General features: G+C 44.7%; 1 protein-coding gene across 1 annotated transcript in view; it reads left to right on the top strand.

The window, feature by feature from the left end:
• KIF26B (kinesin family member 26B) overlaps positions 1-21028 on the top strand; it is a 363294-nt gene that overhangs the window by 243440 nt on the left and 98826 nt on the right. The window contains exon 5 of the mRNA XM_090263265.1: positions 12811-12991. Coding sequence (XP_090119391.1) covers positions 12811-12991 — 181 coding nt within the window. The remainder of the gene's footprint in view (positions 1-12810; positions 12992-21028) is intronic.

The raw sequence follows: 21028 nt of genomic DNA, 5'->3' as shown, positions 1-21028 counted from the left end.
GGGAGCTGGCCTTCTGGGCCACTGCTGTGTCCGGTTCACATTCTTGTGATGCAGAGACCCCATGCTAATGGCTGTTCTTTGAAATAACTTAATTATTTCTTTAGATTTCAGCTGTAGTTAATAATTTGTTAAACATAAAGCAATATTGATATAAAAGGGCAAAGGAGAAATTCCTTCCTTTAGCAAACAAAACCAACTGTTATATTCAAATTTAATTAAGCAAGAAGCCCCCAAGCCACAGAGTGTGTCACCCAGCACTGACAATTAATTAGCTCTGCCATGAACGCGCTGCAGGTATTGAGTAAAGAGACAGGGATTAAAGGCTTTATTTTCTTTGCAGACGCTGTCCATTTCTAGCTATCATGTCTTGATAGCAATTTGCTGCTTCAGGCAACAACGTATCTGAAGTGTGTAATTTCACATCAGTTTTTAATTTCGCATGATCAAAATATGGAAAAGTAAGACTAAAACACCAATCCTTGTGAAAAAAAGACAATTAAAAGTGAATAATACCATTGCTTTTCAGTTCCTTATGCTTTTCAAGATAATTTCCTACCAAACAGGTAAGGAAGGTAAATATTAAGGACAATTTCTAGGGAATTAGTGGTCACCCTTGGCTTTGAAATGGACTCTCTGTTTACAGTAGATCATGCAGTTTCTCCCTTTCAACATGACATTAGCATACATATAAATGATTTAACTAGAAACAACTGGAGTTAGCATCTAAAAGGGAGCATGATGTAATGAAAAGAACATTAGATTCATTAGATTCTTGAAATCAAGTTATCTGGAATATGCTTATTCCTTGAAGGAATCTTAATTTTAGTTGGCTCGTCCTTGAACTTTTAGAGGTTTATATATCCATATATTACGGACAGTTGTTTCTTAGCAGAAAATCAGACGCTGCTGGGCCACCAGAAATGGGCTTTAATTAGCCTAGGGTTGTTTTTTTCTCTGTCTATATTTATACACAACTGAAGTAGCTGGATTGTGGTTAGTGACATGGTTTTATCGGTTCCATTTAATAAGACAAGAGAGTTCTCACTTATTCATGTTTGTGAAAGATACCAGTAATGGCAGTGAAGTAAAATCATATATATCTAGTTTGAGATGGATTTTTAAATTGATATTCACCTTTACTTAGGTCTTGTCTCGTAGGTGTTGACAGTTCTTTTAATTTATGTATTGAGTCCAGTCAGCAAAGGCCAAGCTCCAGAGGAGGCTAAGCTGCCTAGTTTCCTTGGCACCACGCAGGCGTGGGCTGGGCAGGTCTGGCCAGGGACAAAGATCTGCAGACAGGCAGCGTCTGGTGAGTTAGCACAGGAAAAAGTGCATGGGGACCTTAGTGCAAATAAGAAAGAAAGCCAGCAAGATCAATCCAGGCTGGAGCAGGGGGCTTGTAAGCAGAAGCTGAGTTGCAGGACATCAAGAAGCCAGGTTAGGGGTCTGGGAAGAACCAGACCCAGGGCGTGGCAAAGACCGCATAACAGGAACAAGAACTGGGGGGACTGGGGTGTAGCTGTGGCTAGGTCATCAAACCCAGTGCATGACTGCTGGCACCAGGGAAGACAGTGGGCGAGGCTGTGTCCCACAGGTGTGGGGCAGAGTGGCCGCCCTGTGCTCTGCCCTCACCTGGCGTTGCCCAGGGCATCTGTAGTCAGCACATGTCATGCAGAATGCCCTAGAGATGCACCTCCAGACTTGGGTGTGTGTTACGCCTTTTTCCTCCCTGATAATTCAGTTCTTACGGATGTGTATGGACAGGTTGGAGCCCATCCCTCCAGGACAGCGGGAGTAAGGAAAGTGCAGCCTCATAAAAATAGTGATGTGCACCCTGGCTGGTGCTCAGTTAGTTGGTTGGGTGTCGTTCCACAAACGGAAAGGTCATAGGATCAATTCCCAGTCAGGGCATATGCCTGGGTTGAGGGATCAGTCCCCGATCTGGGCATGTGTGAAAGGCAACCAATCGATATTTCTCTCCCTCTCTTCTCTTGCCCTTCTCCTCTCTGTAAAAATCAATAAGCACGTCCTCGGGTGAGGATAAAAAAAATAATGATGATGCGATTATAATCAAGAAGCCAATAGCTATCGAGTCACAAGCAGCTTACACATTGGTGGGATGTTCTTGAGACTTTTCTATCACATGAGAATTGAGAGTAAGTTTGGGTATAGTCCACCTTCCAGTGTCCATGGAAGAATGGGGTGCTCGCTCCTAAAATAAGAACAATTGCTGTGGCCCAAGCAAGTTGAGGCCATTGATGAGGTCATCGCTGAGGTCATCGAGTCTCAGAAACGGAACTTCCCTGTTGCTAGGAGTGTCTTCCTCTCTTTCATGACCTGGAACATGGTGTCTTGGTGGTATTTGGCTCTGACCTTCTGAGTCTGCCAAACATACAGAAATAGAAAAGTGTAATAAGAAATTCCACCTGTCCTCATGCTGCCGATAAAGTGTGGCACCAACTTGTCAAATTCTGGGCAAAATGAAGTTCATTAGAACAGAGCTTCCCAACCTTTTCTTGGGCGTCAGACCCAGCCCCCCTGTAGATGGCAACTCAGCCGTTAGTGAAGGCACTCAGTCAGAGAGTTCCTGTCACCCAGAATATCAAAGGAAGCCATGGAGATCAGACACAGTGTCTGGGATCCTGCTGCTTGATGGCCTGAGGTGAGCAGAGTTGGGGGCAGCAGAGCTCTGAGCATCTCCTGTCTGTGCTGAGGTGGCTGAACCCTCGGACCACATGTGTAAGAGTGTTGCCTAAAATGGTCCAAGTCCCAGTGACCTTGGAGCAGCTCACTTGAGCTCAGAGAAACCGTGGCATTGAAGAGGCAACAGCATAAGCACCGATCAGAAGCTGGCGTGGAGGACATATCCCTTTGAGCTTCGAGGACAGAGGACCTGGGCAAGACATGGATTCTGCCATCGCCAGTGTTTATTGGGTGTTTCTAAAATTCAAATGTTCACTCCAGGAAATAACGCAGTCATACTTTGTACTTCTGTTTAGCCTTCCATGCTAACAGCTAATTCATCTATTAAACATGCACTTGATTTGGGCATTTGGAAATGTTTCTATTTTCACGCAAGGAGCTGGGCTTAGCAAACACTTTCACAGGTACCGGCTTTAAGCAAAGAAGAGGGTTTTCCTTTGAATAGCTTCTGTTAAAAAAATAATTAGTTTGTGAATGGGCTTCTTTTTCTCCTATGACTTTTTCCCTTGAGTCATATTTTCATTTCCTTATGATATACTTACTCTGGCCATGAAAAAAATCCAGGCACAATTGGATTAGCAACATCCACCAACAGTATGGCTTTCAAATACTGCTTTAAAATTTTTTTCAGTGTAAGCATAGTTAGTGTACAGTGTTATATCGATTGTATTAGTTTCAGGGGCACAATATAGTGGTTTGACATTTTTATACCTTGCAAGGTGAGCACCCTGCTAATTCTAGTAATCACTGGTTACTGTGCAAACTTGTCACAATATTATTGACTATGTCCTCCTTCCCCTTTTTACCCACCCTCCCCTTTTGTGCCTTCAGATCTGAGTGAGCCCTGTGCTCCCCAGACAACAAAGTCCAGGAAAAGCTTTCAGCTCCAACCTGATGGGGACGCTCTTTAGCTGGGTACTGGGTTTACCTGCTATGCGTCTGCAGGCTTCTCCCAGCCTCTTTTCATTGCTGCTGCTGTCGAGCCTATATAAAGTTATCAGTAAGGTTGGGTGGTGGGGATCCTTCTCATCTGTGCAATTTAGGGGTAGACTCCTGCACACAGAACAGTTGCTGGGTGGCTCAAAGATGACTTGAGTGATGTGGATAGCCCATGCATTACATAGTTCATAGTTCTTTTGTGCATTCAGTAAATACCGATTGATTGAGCTTCCAGAGCACGGAGGTGCATTCTAAGCAGCTGCCAGCATCCTTTAGCCAGGGAGAGGCGTGAGACGTGTGGTGGTGGCAGGCGTTGGATCATTACTGTCCCGCAAGGACGCGCTGTGCGTTGGGATTATGGGAACAGAGAAGTCACATTCATATAATTTGCCTTTCACATCCTAATTCTGGGCATGACCTAACTCACTCAGCTGAGACATGTTGCCCCTGTGATACCAAGGTATGTTGCTAAGCAACTAGATTAGTAATTGGTAAATGCTTATATATGATTTGATTTCAGTTACATACAAAAATATGTAACTGCTCTTTTGTCTTTATTATTAGGCAAATGGTTATCATTTGATTTTATTTTGCTCAAATAAAATAATTACTTTCATTTAGCAACAAATTGCATAATAGCATGATGTCCTAGGAAGACCCTGGGTCTAAAAGACAGAAAAAGAAAACTTGAACCCTAATCTCAATATGAGAATCACTAGTCCTGTGACCATGGATAAAATCAGGTAACTACTGAGCCTTCATTTTAGAAATCTGTCATTTGCAGTACAAATACCTTCTTTGCTTGCCTCACAGGACTGAGGATGGATGTGACAAGGTGTGGCCAATGCTTTAGAAAGAATAAAGCATCCCAAGGTCTAAGCCTTACCTACAACTTCAGGCTACTTAATCTTGGGACTTGGTGTAGCTCCAAAATCTGGATCAATTAAGCAGCCCCGAGTGAGCATGTACTATGCTATTAGCAAGGCACACAGCCAAGGGGCAGGCCTGGGAGCTGCAGAAGGAAGGAAACACATGGTATTTACTTTCAGTGAGTTAACAGGGCAACAGCGGAGGCAACACTAATAACCTACAGAAGCGAAAGACCACATAGCAAAGCAGCATCTCATTAAGTACTAAACACAAGATACACAATCTTCACACCAATTGCTGTAAGCCTTCAGGGCAAAGGATGATGGTCCCTGAAGGAGTCAGGGCAACGTGTACATGCTTTTGCAGAATAGGTACATAAAATAAAAGGAATCCACAGCAATTATTACTGCGGGTTAATGTCGTGTATTGAGTTGCAAAAATCAGCTCATTTTCAAATGATAGCAGTGCCTGGCTGTAGGGTTCCCATGCAATATTGTTTGAGGCTGATGGTCAGCCAGGTTTTACCTCCTAGCGGTAAACATTTTATTTGAAGTCATGTCATGAATTATTTTCCTGCACTAATGAAATGCATCATTTACATAAAAATCATAAAAAAAAAAAAAACCCCAAGACTCATATGCTTTCAGTCTCTGGGGACATGGAAATGACCTTGGTGAGAGCCAATTAGAAAATGGAAAGGTGAAGGAGGATGCTCTCCTTCCCCATTTGGAGAGGTTTCAAAATGACTCATGTCTTCATGGCAGTGCCAGAATACTTTAAATAGGTGTTATTTCAAGATGAGGCCTGCCTGCTGCTTTTTTTCCTTTCCTTTTGCTTTTTTAACATGTAGATGGATATCTTAACTGTTTCCAGGAGCTCTGCCTCAGACTGCTGGTTCTTGTCACATAGCCTGCTTATTTATAATCTGTCGTATTTTCCCCCACCCCCGTGTCATTGACCCCATAGATTTCCTAGGAGCTGCTGTGATCTCTCATGTCGTTGCTCATTATCAGATAGTCTTAATCCTCAGAGCATTGAAATGTTTTCTAATGGCACAGAAGCCCATGGCAGCCCCAGCCATTGTTGCATTAAATTGCAGCTTAGATCGTCTTTTACATGCTGACAGCGGAGATTTTACCGGTCACCTCCCCCTGGGTCAGGACCCTTTCTGTGCAGCAGATGTGGCAGGGCTGAGGACCTCAGCCTGCCCTCCTCTGCAGCAGAGTTTCAGCTGCTATCTCACCAATCAATTGCCTGGGTCCACCTCAATAGCTCTTGCAGACCTCTTAGTTTTTATAAACCTTTCGCGCACCTAGCTGAGCATCCCACGTGCAAGCATCCCCCGCCAGACAAGGTGAAATGTGCTCAAGACATGGTTAGCAACGCATGGTGCATGAGAATTTTAAAAAGGAGAGAGAATCCTTTTAAAAAATGACTGTACTGTTGTCTGATGTTCCTGCCTGTTCCCTGAGGAAAGTTCTATTCTTCATGAAATTAATAATTCTTAGAAGGTTGTTAGGTCAATATGTTAGTAATCCCTAGACACCAAGGTTGGTAGACCCCAATTTAATGCTCATGAGATGTACTCGGACTGAGGGACTTTCCATTTAAACGTTTCACAGTCCTGCAAATTCAAGGTCAAATGGTCTGTCACACAAATGCAAAATAAATAAATAAATAAATAAATAATTCAGAGGATCGCCATAAATTCCCCTCCAATCTATATAACTGACACCTAAGACTCCCCGCCCCCACCGAAATCAATTGCCAAATAATTATTTACCTCATTTTCTTTTTAAAGCTCTGGGTAGATCCGGACAACGAGGAAAGAGCCATCATCCCATGTGAAGGTCATCTCAATTCTAATTCACGTCATCACGTTGCTGGGTTGGGATGGGTGAGAGGAGGAAGGTTATGAAGGGAGAGGGGTCGAACCCAGAGGGAAGGACTGAGCTCAGTGGGTTTTCATTCTTGCCAAGTTCACACTGTCGCCCTTTTCCTCGCAGCCTGATAATGCTTCGCACGGCGCCACTTGCTTTATAGATGTTCAGTAAATATTCATTTCATCATGCTAGAGAAACTGTCTTTCTTCTTGGACTAAGGCACAGAGAATTAAATGAATTCGTGGGTGTTTAAAGATGTATGTTGCGATGAATGGCTTTAGGAAATATGTGATACTATTCGTGGTAAGAATGAGACAAGTAAATATTGCTTATAATAGCTTTTGAGATTAATTTTTTGTTGTTTGAAATCTTGTAAAACAGCCCACTCATTTGTTTTTCTCCCTGTGAAGAAAGAACTTGTAAGGCATTAATTACACAAGAAGGAAAACTCTGACTCCAAAAAACCTCCGCTGCCTTGCGGCATACCTCTTCAGGGGAAAGGCTAAGGGAGTAAACCCCGACAGAAAATCCGGAGCCGGAGTCCCTAAGGCGGTTTGACGTTGTAGTCAACACCGGCAACTCCTGCGGCGCACCTGAAGCCAAGCTGTATTGACTCCGTCTTTCCCTTGGACCCTTCAGCTGCGAAGAGAGGGGGGGTCTGCTGCACGGGCAACAGCAGACCCTCCATATCACCCTGCCCAGGCTCTGTAGCTTCAGCTTCACTGGAGAGGACACTCCAGCGTCATCGCAAGATGTCGATTCAACACGGAAGGAGACAGATACCGTGTCACTCCCGAGTCGGACTGCACAACCATTCTCGGCGGTGCAGATAGACTCTTAAGAAGCTACACCATCGTCTCTCGAGACGGACGGCTGCCGCCGCCGCCGCCGCCGCCGCCGACACAAAATCCACCTCTGGCCTAAGTGTCTTTACCTTTTCAGTTCTTTCACGACTGCTTCTCCTTTATATCACTGAATAATACAATTATACACGAATGATTCCTGGACCTTAACCTTCTCGTGTCTGCATGTCATTGAAGGGCTAAATAAAAAGAGCAGGAGCTGCTGACTTCCAAGAAATTGGAACATATAAAATAGAGATCCAACAGCTGATTATGGTGATGTCAAAATTAAAATAAAATGTCGCTATAGATTATATGGCTATAAAATATTACTTCTATGAATTTCTAAATGGTGGAATTCTCCTATATTTACTTTATATACACATTTTAAGAAGAACGTAATTATTAAAGCAACTTAAAATTTTTTTCAGTTGCATTTGACGTACAATTGCGTATAACATAGTGGTTGCACAAGAAAATAATTGTAAATGTATTCTCAATATAAGCCCCTCCATTACTTTTTTCTGCATTGAGGCCAACAAAAGCTTCCCCAAATGGAATAGAAATTCCAGGATCATTTCAGAATCTCTGCATTGGAAGAGATTTTGGAATCATCTGATTTTCCAAATGCATGCTTATCACTGATATCCCCTGTAACTGGTATTTTAGCCACTACTGGGGAATGTCTAGAGACAAAAGACTCACCATTTCACGAAGCAGACGCATCATTAATGGTCAGTACTGCTTCACAAAGGTGTCCCTTACGCTTACAAACCCTTTCATCTCATCGGCTTATTCTGCTACCTGTGCAGGGATATTATGGTGCAATATGAGGCACATAGACTCAGATTCATTCTGGGCTCCACTGCTTACTGTTCTATACCTTTGAAGTGCCACCTGTTAAGTTTTTCATGTGGACTAACCACTTTGTGTGCAGTTATTTAATTTTCATGCAAAGTCTGTACAGGTTCTATTTTTGCTGTATCTTCCTATGCGGAAATTAAGGCATGCTAGTAATATTTGTGATAATGATAATGATGATAATATTATTGAATGCCAACTATACGCCAGAGGTTATGCTAGGCCCTTTATATACATTAGAACATTATCAGAATTTAAGAAACTTGCCTGTTATCTGCCTAGTATCTGAAAAAGCTAGATGTTCACATTCAGGTTAGATATTAAAAGAACTCTGAATTTAACCTTTTAAGCATCATTTCTTGGTAACTAGGAGTACTATCTCTCTCACAAGGTTTTCGGAACTTCAAACAGATGGCCTATGAAATCAGGCATTATTACTTGAAAAATATGTACCATTTATTCATTTCTTTAAAGACAGATTTTTAAAAAAGATTCTTCCTGTTTCTCCAGGTTTATATTCTCAGGCTAAATATCCCTAGTTCCTTCGGTCTTTAGTCATTCCTTCGGCAAATAAGTATGAGCTCTGCCTTACTGGGACTTACCTTCTAGAAGGGAAACAGAGCATGATAACTAAGCAAATAATCTATGATGTTAGAAGACAGTGTGAGTGCCGTGGTGGCAAGGAAGCCTGGGAAAGGCAAGCAGGATAAGTGAAATCAGGAGATCAGGAGTGGGTGGTGTAACATTTACTGTGGCTACATAACCAATTACTCCCAAAACCTAGTGGCTGAGAGCAACAGTGATTATTTATTATTTTTCATGGTTTCTAGAGTTCAGATATTCAGACAAGACATAGTGGGGAGGGCTTGCCTTGGGTCTTCGTCAGAAGATTTGAAAGATGGCATCGGGAAGCATCGAGAAGCTTGCTCACTCACATGTCTGGCAGCTGACCCTGGTTGTCAGCTGGAGTCCTCATTTCTTCTCCGCGTGGCCTTTTCCATGTGGTCTAGGCTCCTCAGAGCAGGGACCCTGGCTCCCACGGGGAGAGCCAGGTAGAAGCCATATTACCTTTTTTGACCTAACTGTGGCGGCCATACAGCATCATTCCCGCCATATTCCATTGGGGAAGACAATTTCAAAGTTCCGCTTGGGTTCAAGGAGACAGAAAATGGACCCCACCTCTCCACGGGGAAGTGTCAGTGTCATAAGAAGAGTACATAGGGTGGAGTACATATTGGGAAATATAGTCTCCCGTGGTAGTAGGGTAGGTTCATTGACAAGGCAGCAGCTGAGCAATGATTTAAGGAGATAGGAGAGTGAGCCATGTGCCTGCCTCTCTCCGTCTGGGGCAGAGCATCCCAGGTGGAGACAAGAACTTGTGCAAAGGCCCTGAGGCAGGAGTGTGCCCAGGAGTGTTTAGAGGCTAGAATGGCTGGATCAGAGTTATCAAGGGAGAGAAGAGTAGGGAAGGTGGTCAGAGAGATCTTAGGGAGGTTATATATGAGGCCCTGAGAGGCCTCTGGAAGTACTTCAACTTTCACTATGAGATGAGAAGCAAGATGGAGGGTCTTGAGCAGTTATAGATATATTTTTTAATTTTTTACATATTTATTTTTAAAGAGTGAGGAAGAGAAGGAGAAAGAGAAGGGGAGAAATACCAATGTGAGAGAGAAACATCGATCAGTTGCCTCTTGTACACGCCCTGACTGGGTCACAACTTGCAATCCAGGCTTGTGCCCTGACCGGGAATTGAACCAGAGACCTTTCACTTTGCAGAATGATGCCCAACCAACTGAGCCATACCAGGCAGGGCTTGAGCAGTTATGTTTTAAAACAATCACGCTGGCTACTGTGTACAGAATGGACTGGGTGGTGAGGGGAGGTAACAGAACAAGAGAGGAGACTATTTCAGTGACCAAGGCAGGAGAGGTTCATGGCTAGATGAAGGTGGGAACAGTCAAGGTGGTGGGAGGTGGTTGGATCATAGATCTATTTTGAATTAGAGACAACAAGATCTCCTGATGAACTGGACATGTGCTGTCAGAGAAAGAGGACTCAGATTTCAGGGCCATTGCAAGAATGGAATTGCCATTTTTCTGAAATAGGGGAGGTGGAGGGCATACAGTTTTTTAGGAAATGATTGGAAATTTGATTTTAGAAGTCAAAGTTTGAGATATCTAGTAGTTATCTAAGTGGAATTGCTGAACAAATCAGTCGAGTTCCAGAGAGATGTCTAAACTGGAAGTAAAACGTCGGGTGTCATGGGGACAAGATTGAGTGTAGAAGTGAAGGGAACAAGGACCGAGCCCCGAGACACCCTGCCACTGAGAGGTTGGGGAGAAGAAAAGAAACCAGCAAAGGAAACTGTAAAGGAGCGACCAGGAATGTCCTGGGCACCTTAGAAAAGAAAGTGTATCAAGGAGGAAGGATGTAGTCAGTGCTCTGATAGGTCAAGGAAGATGGGGCCGGGAACCACTGAGCAACCATGAGGGTCGTTGGTCGCCTTGACAAGGTCAGAGGCGTAGTGAGACGGTCACCTCATTGGGGTGAGTTTATAGGGAATGGGAGGAGAATTGCCAAAAGCAAGTGTACGCACTTGCCCGTGAGTTTCACTGCAAAGATGAACAAGGATATGGAAAAGGAGCTGGCCCAGAAGATGAATGAAGAGAAGGATTTGTTTTAGTTGTTGAGATGGGAGAAATAATAGCGTGTATGTATGTCCCTGGAGATGATCTAGTGCAGAGTGAAAGCTGATGTTGTAGTGGGGGGGAAGAGACAGAGGGGGGGGGAGAAACCCTGGAGCAGTGTCCTTAGGTACATCTCTCATGTGCTTGAATTCTAAGGACCCTCACTTTCCTTGCCCGTGGGCACGGGCGGTAGAGATAAGAAAAAGGAAAAAACCAGCAGGCCACTGCCTCTTCTCAGTTGCCTTTCAGTAGCGTTTTCCTCTCCTCCCTTCTCCTCTGTCCCGCGTGTGGACTGGGAACCCCACCTAGTAGGGGAGTGGGAACCACTGGGTTCTTCTGCCACTGGACAGAAGCATCCCATCATAAGGGGAAAAACAGTCTCTTCCCGTTACTAGAGCATCATCTTCCCCCTTCTCTCTAGCTCTCCCAGACCTCGGCAGCCTGGCTAGGAGGCAGGGAGGGGTCGCTGAGCCCCAGGGGTGGGTGTCAGAACACGCAATGCTGACAGGCACGTCTGCATGAGCCACTGTGCATTCTGGGAACGGATCTCAGTAATGACAACTGTCAGGAGAAGCACTAGACTCGTCATGGGACAATTCTGCTCCGCTTTTAATTGCAGAAGGAAGAGTGGTAATGAGATCATGAAAAAATTATTCCAAGGTTTTTCTTTTTGCTGATTGGCACGAGAAGCATTGTGGGAATCTTCATTTCTCGTCATCCTTCAGCCTGAGTGACTACAGAGTCCCCTGCATCTGGCACACGGGATCGGGGCTGTTGGCACTATCATGCCATCAAAATCTGTTATTCCTCATGTGTCCCATTCTTCTGTATTTCACTCTTGGTGAGACCCATTTTCAGTTTTATGGCTCAGAAAAATCGAGCTTCGAAATAGTAATTCTTTGCTATATTTGTGCAGTGGCAATTTTGTAGCTCAGGGGATTTATCAAGAGCATGATAATTACAAAATTAAAACTAACTTTCCCAGATCATTCCAATGCGGGGCGTTTGTCTTTTTGACCTGCCTCTCTTGTGACCTGTTAGGTAATTGGTGAGAATCCTGGATGGATTAGAAGGTTTTGATCCTGCAGAATAAAATCATGGCAGTGCATTTGTTTTAAGCAGAAGCTCAAATGTTTAAGGACATTTGAGAAGGGAATTGGAATTCTTCAAACAAGTGTGAAGACACTCAGAATTAACCCAGAAATGAGTATATTATAGTCTGTGAGATGCCCTCACCTGACCGTGTTGCCTTCCTTCGCTATGATAAGATGACTGCGTTTCAAGTGTTACTGAGCATTGGAATGAGGGAAGATGTGATGTAAACAGCCCCTGTTTTCAGTGATGGCATCACCTTACCCGCCCCCTCTCACTCCTCCTACTCGCCCGTGAATTGCGTTTTGTAGTGAAAGACCACCCAGCACAACAAGCCTGTTTTCCAAGCAAGCAGCCCACATTCTCAGCCCCCCACACCCTGGCTGGAGTTGATTCTGATTTGATGTTATGTTTCTAAAACTAGCCTGATTTATTTTTGCCCCACTGCACGGGGTGTGTGTTTTTCTTTCACAGGCATGTACATGGCGTGCCTGGATTGGTCACCCTGTGGCTCTTCATCAGACTGGTTTGGCTTTTACAAGGTGTTAGAATTTCTACGTAACTCGTTAAGGTCTCTCCCACTTGAGTTTATGCTGGAGAAGTTATGGAGTGATTAACCTAATAGGTACTGTTTATCCCTAGAGATGACCAATGTTATTCATGCCCATGCTGGGTGTTTGTGGGTAACAAACAATCCTTTGTAAACCTCAGTTGCAGAACCAGGCACTTTTATGGCTTTTCGCTGCTGTATAAATGATTGGGTAGCTCATTAAGTTGACTCTGTTGTGTTTCGGGGTGCTGCAGAGTAAGAACTAGTAAGCTTTAACAAGAACTCGGAGGTCCTTTAAGAGAGAGAAAATAAAAGTAACGTAGTGTATTTGACGGTGCCGTCCTTTGCCCCTTACTGTTCGTTTTCTGCATTTTCCCCTCCAGAGCTGCCCAGAAGTTAAACCTGTCTTCTAAAAAGAAGAAACACCGACCTTCTACTTCTGTCGCTGAGCCGCCTCTCTTTGCCACCAGCTTCAGCGGCATTCTGCAGGTCTCTCCTCCCCCGGCGCCACCGTGCCTGCTGAGGGCTGTCAACAAGGTGAAGGACACGCCAGGCCTGGGCAAGGTAGGCACGTCCGCCGTCGGCGCCGCTGGCCTGGGGTGCGGGGTCCTGTGTGGGGGGAAAGAAGAAAATCAGGGCTCCGGTTTATTGGTTGTTTAAAAAAGGAGGTGACAGTGAGAAAAGGAGACAAAGTGAAATTCATCTGGAAGGCCTGTAAAATTTTCCTCGGCGACATCTGCTAAGTAGTAAATTAAGACTTTCTGATGACTGGAGATCCGATTGGATTTTGGCACAGAAACATTTTGGCCTCTTGGGCAGAATTGTAACCCTTTACAGAAAGGACATGAAAGATGGAAGGCAGAGGCAGGGACCCAAGAGAAGACACAGAACAGGAGTCAGAAGGATGCTTTGTAAATTCACGGTGACATGTTCGTTGTTTTCTCCTCTTCAGACAAATGACAACTTTTGCTTTTGGACCCGACCACTGATGGGATGTCTGGGGAGTGTGCTCAGTTGTGCTGTTGTAGCCAAGAAATGGAATTTTGAGTTGTGACAAATGCTTAGAGAGAGAGAGAGGCAGGAACATTGTCTCGAGATGCTGCTTAGCTCTGTTTGGGATAACTTAGTTTCTCCACGCCATCTTTAAACTCTCTCTTCTGATACACGTCTGGGTGAAGCAACCGTGGTTTAGTCTCCAGTTGGGAAATAAGCCGAGACGGGTAAAAACATTTGGCTGAAGAAAGCGGGGCTGTTTTGTTTCTTTTATTCCCAGCGTATGTGAATGCCAACTTAACAGGAGTTGCGCCACTTAACAGGATTCGTTTGTGGAAAGTTGCAGGTCTTGCTGAAGGGAGTTGATGCTGATCTAGGCAGACTGAACGTTTGTTTATTTCAGTCACGGAAGGGCTTTCCCCGTGACCTCCACACATGGTTATTCCCAGGTTCATGGTCTTCAGTGGCTGCAGCCTAACTCTGGGGCCCTTCTGGAGTTCACCCTGGTGCCCTCTGCCCATCTCCCTTTGTGCTTCCCCCCATTTGCAGTTTCTCCTGCCTCCTCCCATGGACTCCCACCCCCATTCACCACCCCACTGGGAAGGTGTCCACTTGCTACGTTACCCTTTCCAACAGCGTCTCAAAGTTAAGATTGCATTGAGTTGATTCTGCTACTGGAAAGCGTCCAGTCCTGATTTTTCTGTGGCAGCAGGTGGGCAGGTAGTTTCGGCTGGTGGCTTCCCAGGCCCAGAGTTCAAGTAGGAAGCAAGGCAGCTGGGTAGCAGCCTGGACCCCGCCTGGCAGAGCTGCAGTGGCCTTAACAGCCATGGCAGGAGAAGGGAAAGATGACCGTGCAGACCAGGACTCTCTTGGGAGGGGACACGTGGGTGGGAGCTGGGAGGATGGCAGTGACACCCCGCAGGGACACGTGACTGTATGATGGACACACTGACTTCTAAGGAGGGTGGGTACAGTAGAAATTTCAAAATTTAAAAAATTATGGTAAGATACGTATACCATAAAATTTACCGTTTGCACCACTTTTAAGTGCACGTGGGCTTTCGTTTTGCTGAGAGGAATTTGGGACTTAGTGCCAGAGCTGGACTGCCCTGGACAAGGTGAAATTGAGCTACCCCGGCAGCCTCCTCTCTCGTGCTCTGAGCAACATCCAGCTTCTCCTCCGAATACAAGGGAATAGGTGTCTAAACACCATCACTCTGGGGTGGCACCAGATTATTAGCTAACCTGGGATAATTTTATACCCCAATATGGCCCTGGCTAGGACCCCTCACAATGAACTGCATACGAAATTGTCTTCCTGCATTAAAAGTGGCCCTGTCTGTGGTTCCTAAAATGGGTCAATGTAGACACATCTCCAGGTGGGCGTGGGCCCCAAGCCTAGGGTCTTTTGTCCCCACCTTGCCCCGTCCCTAACTACCACTCCCCTCCCTGGAATGCTGAGACATGGGGATCGGGGCACCCAGCTAGCGACTGAGCCAGCAGAATGAGTGTGACCAGCCAGGAGGAGGACCCAGCACCTGCCCCAAAAGAGTTTGGGGGCACTGATTGAATCGTGATTTCATGGTATCCCACAGGTAGTGACCAGATATAAGTATAATTATAAATAAGATAAGCAGGTACAAATCCAGGCACAACAGCCGTGAATATTACAATTGTTAGTAAACTACAGCTTGAAAATCATAGTTTTTTTGTTTTTTTTTTTAATGGAAGATAGTATCCCTCTCACTCATTTGTGATCCAGTGTTGTTTTGAGTGGGAGATAAAGGGGTGACATGAACCAGGCAGGAATGGCAGGAAGCCCTGAGTTTGTCCATGGAAGTGTGTCATGGATGAGGGGTCATCAGGCCGGAGGTCACAGAGGTGACAGGCAGGGTGGCTTCTGTCTGACCAGTGGCCTCATGGCGGCTGTCTGGCTGAGCATGGGGTGGTGGGCATTGAGGGGAAGGCGTGGCAGCGGGAGGGTCGGTGACCTCTGAGGACCATAGTCATCGTGTACTTGTTACTGTGAGTATGATTGAAACGGGGGGTCAGCAAGCACCCCTCTGCCCTGCTTCCTGCATGCAGAGCAAGTGCCCACTTCTTGTAATGCTAGAAGACCCGTACTCTGCTATAGGGGCCCCCATTTCCCAGACTCATGCTCCCCCTCCCCAAATATCACTATAATTGGGAAGTGAGATTTATTGTTCTCTTTACCTCTTTACCTGGATGGAAAAATTCCCATCAATTTATCTGTCGCCTAATTTACACAGTAGCATCTCAAAGAAATACAATAGAGTTTAATACAGAATATAAATAATTGGTGCTATGTATGTATAAATTGGTATGCTTGATGTTGATAAGCTTGATTGAATTGCCAAAATCAACCTAATTATTTAGACCGGAGCTGGGGCTTCCTGAGGTGGGGGTAGGGAGCAAGCCTGGCCCACCCTCCACCTCATGCCCCAACTGCCCAAGAACTTCCTCAGGGAACCTGGCAGGTTTTCGCAGGCGTGGAAAGACTTTTATGGGTTTATTTAGAGCTACCCTCTCATTTAGTCACAAGGAAAACTGAGGCCTAGGTAAGATGTTTTACTAGTGCCTCCTGAATCAAACCAAGAATTCAAGACCTTTAAGCCCACTGTCTCACGGGGCTGCCACCAGATACACATGACCTTTACAAATTTGAGGTGGACGTAAGCATGTCACGGGACATGACGGCAAAATAACATTGGAAACCAGTTGCCTTCATCCAGCAGAGAAGGACACGGTTCCCTTTTCAGAGTCATGGTCGGGAGAGAAAAGACCAAAACCGGCAGGAGCAGACAGAGATCAGGGCAGTCCCTTTCACCCCTCCCCTGGGTCCTACTCCCTGCTGTTTCCAGGGGCAGCTCCGCCCACCCTCCATCCAGAGTCACTCACTGCTGGACACCGAGCATTCTTCTGGAGGCTGTGGTGATAGAAGACTTTGAGGTAACTTCACTGCACTTGGAGCTGAAACCCAGCATGCACACAACACAGGATCCTCAGCACCTAGAGATCTCAGCACACAGTGAATACTTATTGAGGACCTACTGTGGGTCAGGCACCCATGCTGGGCACCAGGCTTGCAATCACGGACAGATGAGGCAGAATCCCACTCTTAACACTTGTAATCTGGTGCATTATTCCAATTAGTCTTAGACATCTCACCAATTTGATTTAAGGAAACGTTGGAATTACAGACTTAAAATAATTCTGCCTAACGTGGACGTTATGTAACAAAACTATACTAAATGGCCTTGTAAAGACATTCTTAATGAATAGAAAAGATGATTAGTGGATCAAAGCAGCTTAGTCCCTGTTTATATTTCACTGATGTGGCTTATATGTAAATGATATCTCTAATCTGCTTGAAAATGGTTTCTTCTCCTAAGTCAGTAACTGCTCTTATTGAAATTTGTTTGCACAGTTCATTAATATCCCAGTTTAAGGTTCATTTGTTAGGGTGTCACAGCTTACTGTCAGAGCTCTTTGGGGTTATAAGCTTCTACAGCAATTCACATTATCTGTTTAATTCACTACATATATGAGCGTAGCCATGCCATGGGTGGGTGCATAAATGCTTTCATTTTTCAATAAGAGTTGACATGCAGTATTATATTATTTATTATTTTCAGGTGTACAGCATAATGATTAGACATTTAAATACCTTACAAAGTGAATGTTACTCAGCCATAAAAAAAGAATGAACTCTTACTATTTGCGACAACATGGGTGGATGTAGAGGGTATCATGCTAAGTGAAAGAAGTCAGAAAGAGAAAGAAAAATACCACATGACTTCACTTATATGTAGAATCTAAAAAACAAAATAAATGAACAACAGAAACATATTCATCAACACTTTTCAAGGTAAGAACGGTGACGGTGAAATCACACGGGCAGTGACAATCCTCCTGTGTGTTGGCTAAGTCTCCTCTTCCCAGAAGATTATCTGAAGGGGAAGAAATAATCTCTTCATAATAATTGCTTCATAATCTCCAGGAATCCCTCCAAAGGTTGGGATGGTAAGCACCTAGCCTTTCCCCCCGCAACATATTTTGGGGATATAAACAACTCTTGTAGGTTAGGTGAGTGTTGGCAGCAAGCGAACAGATTCTATGGGATTTGGAAAGCTCATTAAAAAATTGGATGGAGCAGACATGAAGTGAAATGGAGGGGAATGAAGCTGCGGACAGGTTGAGGAGGGCTTGCCATATTTGAGTTATTCAGTGAGTATCTAGATGCGCTGTGTTCCAGTAGGTGTTGCTTTAGGGGATAGTACATAGCTGATTGGCTACTTTGGGCCACATCCCTGCAGAGGAAGAGGAGGCTATATCCTGATCTCCATAAACTCGAGGTCCCCATGACTATTTCCCTGGCGTTCAGCCTCAGGTACCACTTCTGTGCTACAAATGATGTCCTGTTCTTGGGGCTCCCCACTTCGCCAGGTCTGGGCAGAGGAAGGCTGTGTGGTATCTGTTAGGGTGGGTCACCAGCCAGACCCATCCATCCACGCATTTCTGAACTGCTGCCTTGAGATTCCTCCCCGGTGGTTAGTGGGGTGCAAAGGCAAGGGATTTGATGGAATCCTCCGACTTGCAATTTAGAAGTAGACTTGCTTGCCTGGCCAGGTTATCTTTCTTCTGTAATAAAGGCTGGGGCCGTCGGTCTCTGTTCTCAGTCCTTGATTCCAAGTCACCTGTCTCCTATTCAGCACTATTTTTCCAATCCAGTAGGAGCATATTTTTGCCTCTATTGAAACATATAAACATATATTCTCAAAATAATCTCTCTCTCACACACACACAGACGCACACTCAAACACTCAAACTACTTGGCTGATGTCACCAGGTCCTGTATTGTCTATATTTAGTTTATTGCTAAACTTTCTCTTGTTTGGTGTGTAAACTAATAGCATAGAAAAAAAAATAAAATAAAACAACTAAAAGTACCACATGTGCTTTTTAGTGGACACTCTTTTCCTTGACAGACTTATTAACATTTTTAAGGGTAGAAAGTGATTCAGATAGTAAGCCCTTACTTAACACTGTGTGGAAGAGGAAGCCAGGATTCTTGTTCAGTTGGCATTCTGTTACAAAAAGGGAAAAACAAAAAGAAAAATTCAATTAAAATAAGATTTTTTAAAAGTACTAATCGTTTATTCAACAAGTAGAAGTGGCTCGTACAAGAAGAGATGCCAGGTTATATTGAGGAAGGAGTCGCACACCTTCCAGCCCACCAGGGCCAGGTTATTTGAACAGTATGCAGATTGTTGAATTCCTCCTTATGATTTCTGCCATTCCTCATCCTGAAAGCTTTATCAGAGAGAACAGGGAAGGGAGATTTGTGCCAGCCTTCAAATTGCTTTCAAGTAGCTATGAAATAATGAATTGCATTGCGATGGAAAATTCTGGATTCTACTTTATTCTTAAATGTACAGATGGGAAAAGTGAATTGTGAGTTTTCTTTTGGGGTGCATGTGTTGTGGGGAAGAGAGTAAATATGCAGGCATACACATTCATCAGGACAGCTAGCCCGATGGCTTCGTGAATTAAATTGTAAACTCTTCTGGGAAATAAACTCATGTGACCTTTCACTCCCTAATTACAGTTATTCTTTTCTGCGCTCGGTTGGTTTTGGTTGAGTCTGCTAAGGTTATGTAGCTCAAGTTCAGGTCCCTTCCCCTTTTTTTCTTTCTATTTTAATCCCTTCTCCAACCCATATCTCAAGAGAAAGGAGACTTGGGGAAAATGTTCTGATTCATTAATCTTCGCTGTCTCCCTTTCCCACGGAGGCAGAGGGGTTGCCCAGTCCCTGCGCCGCCTCTGGGCCGCCAGTGCGCAGTACGCAGCGGCGCCATCCCAGAAATTGAAGGATCAGAAATGCTCGTGCTGCTGCTCCGAGGGCCAACCTGCATGGCCTGAGTCATGGGGCCTTTTTCCCGCGCCCCCTGCCCTCCCTCCCTTGGATTGAGCAGTCTTCATTCTTGCCAACGACAGGGACATATTAGGCGTCTGTTCACCATGTAGAGGGCACTGGACAGAACAGTCACAGTAAAACATGTCTAAAGAAAGTGCCGTGCCATTTTGTTTTTCGTTATTAGTGTGAATGCTTATAATACTGAGGATCAAGCTGTCTGGGTATGCTTTGCTGTTGCCTTCATTGTTAGACGGAGAACTCGAAGGGTAACAGCACCCTTCCAATTAATTGGATCCAATTTCTGATAGGATGGCACATTAATATATATAAAATACTCGGTTTCAGCTTTCTTTGTCCCAGGTATCTACACCGAGCAAACCGGATGAAAAGACTCCTGGCTAAGTGTGGAGGAATAGTTAGGTCTTGTATCCCAGAAAGTTACCTGCCTTGTAGCTCAGGTCCCTTATTGTAGATTTGGGAGCACAGGAAGAGGAAGAGAATTTTATTCCATTTTCCTTATGGCACTTCTACCTTTTCCAGTTCTCTGAACTCCCCGGCCTGCTTTAGACGAGGAGCTGGGGTCTTCTGAAACCTCCTGGTTGAAGTTTCAGGGACATGGAGCACTCCAGACACTGACACCTGTCACCGTCAGCACAGGACGTATCTGTGGGCAAGCCAGCCTTCAGTTCCTTACATTTCCAGTGAAATATCCTTGGGAGTTTGTCTCACTGGGACATAGATTTACTGAAAGAAGGGATTGTGTCTTCATCTTTGTACCCTGTCAGCGCCAGTTTCTTGTAAAGGGCGCTCAAAAAAAGTTGACTATTCTACGTAATTCTGTTTAGTACTTGTGACGCCCTGAGTAGGCATTCAGCGCTGTGTAGGCTGCATCCTGCATGAAGCAGCTGTGATAATGAGGTGGAAACCCTGAAAAACATCTGAATGACAAGACCCTACTGGTGCTTAGCCCTACCTACCCCTCAGCCTGGGAGTTACCGACATCAGGGAGAACATGCTGCCTCGTGCTGGCACACTGGCCAGACAGCAGGTGCAGGTGACATTTGTCAATGAGGCATCTGCTCAAGGGTCATCTTGTCCAATCGTCTCATTTTGAATATGAGGAGACTGAGGCCTAATAAGACGAAACAACTTGTTAACCAATTACGCGGAGAATTTTAACTTCTGAATGTGCAAGGTGGTCGTTCTTGAAGACTTTGGGGCAGAATTTGAATGCGAGATTCTTAATCACACCCTTCCCCCCCAATTCTGTGATTTTTCAGCCTCAGTTCTACTTGGCTTTACTTTTTTAGGTATTAAGTGGCCATGGTAGGCGTGTGTGCGTGCACGCGTGCGCACGTGTGTGTGCATGCATGCATGCAGAACGAGGGGCAGGAAGGTGATTCTTCTGTGGGGACTTTTTAAAGGCTAGAAACCTTTACCATAATTGGAGGATAGGTCTGGGGCCTCCCAGAGCACCTGTAATCCCTAATTAGCATCCTGACTTATGGAATGAAAACATGAGATAAAATGAGGGAATTCTCTCTGGAATAAATGCCACTTTCTCAATTAACCAAAGGGCAATAAGATGGATTATAATGCCAGAATAGGGCTTTTGATCATCCTTTGTCCAAAAAATAAAATACATTTTAGTTAGGCTCAGCACAATTAGA

Source organism: Furipterus horrens, unplaced genomic scaffold (genome assembly GCF_987537825.1).
Source record: "Furipterus horrens unplaced genomic scaffold, mFurHor1.1.pri manual_scaffold_15, whole genome shotgun sequence".
In the NCBI taxonomy this organism is placed as follows: Eukaryota; Metazoa; Chordata; class Mammalia; order Chiroptera; family Furipteridae; genus Furipterus; species Furipterus horrens.
The sequence above is the reverse complement of the archived record's forward strand: the minus strand, read 5'-3'. Positions and strand labels throughout refer to the sequence as shown.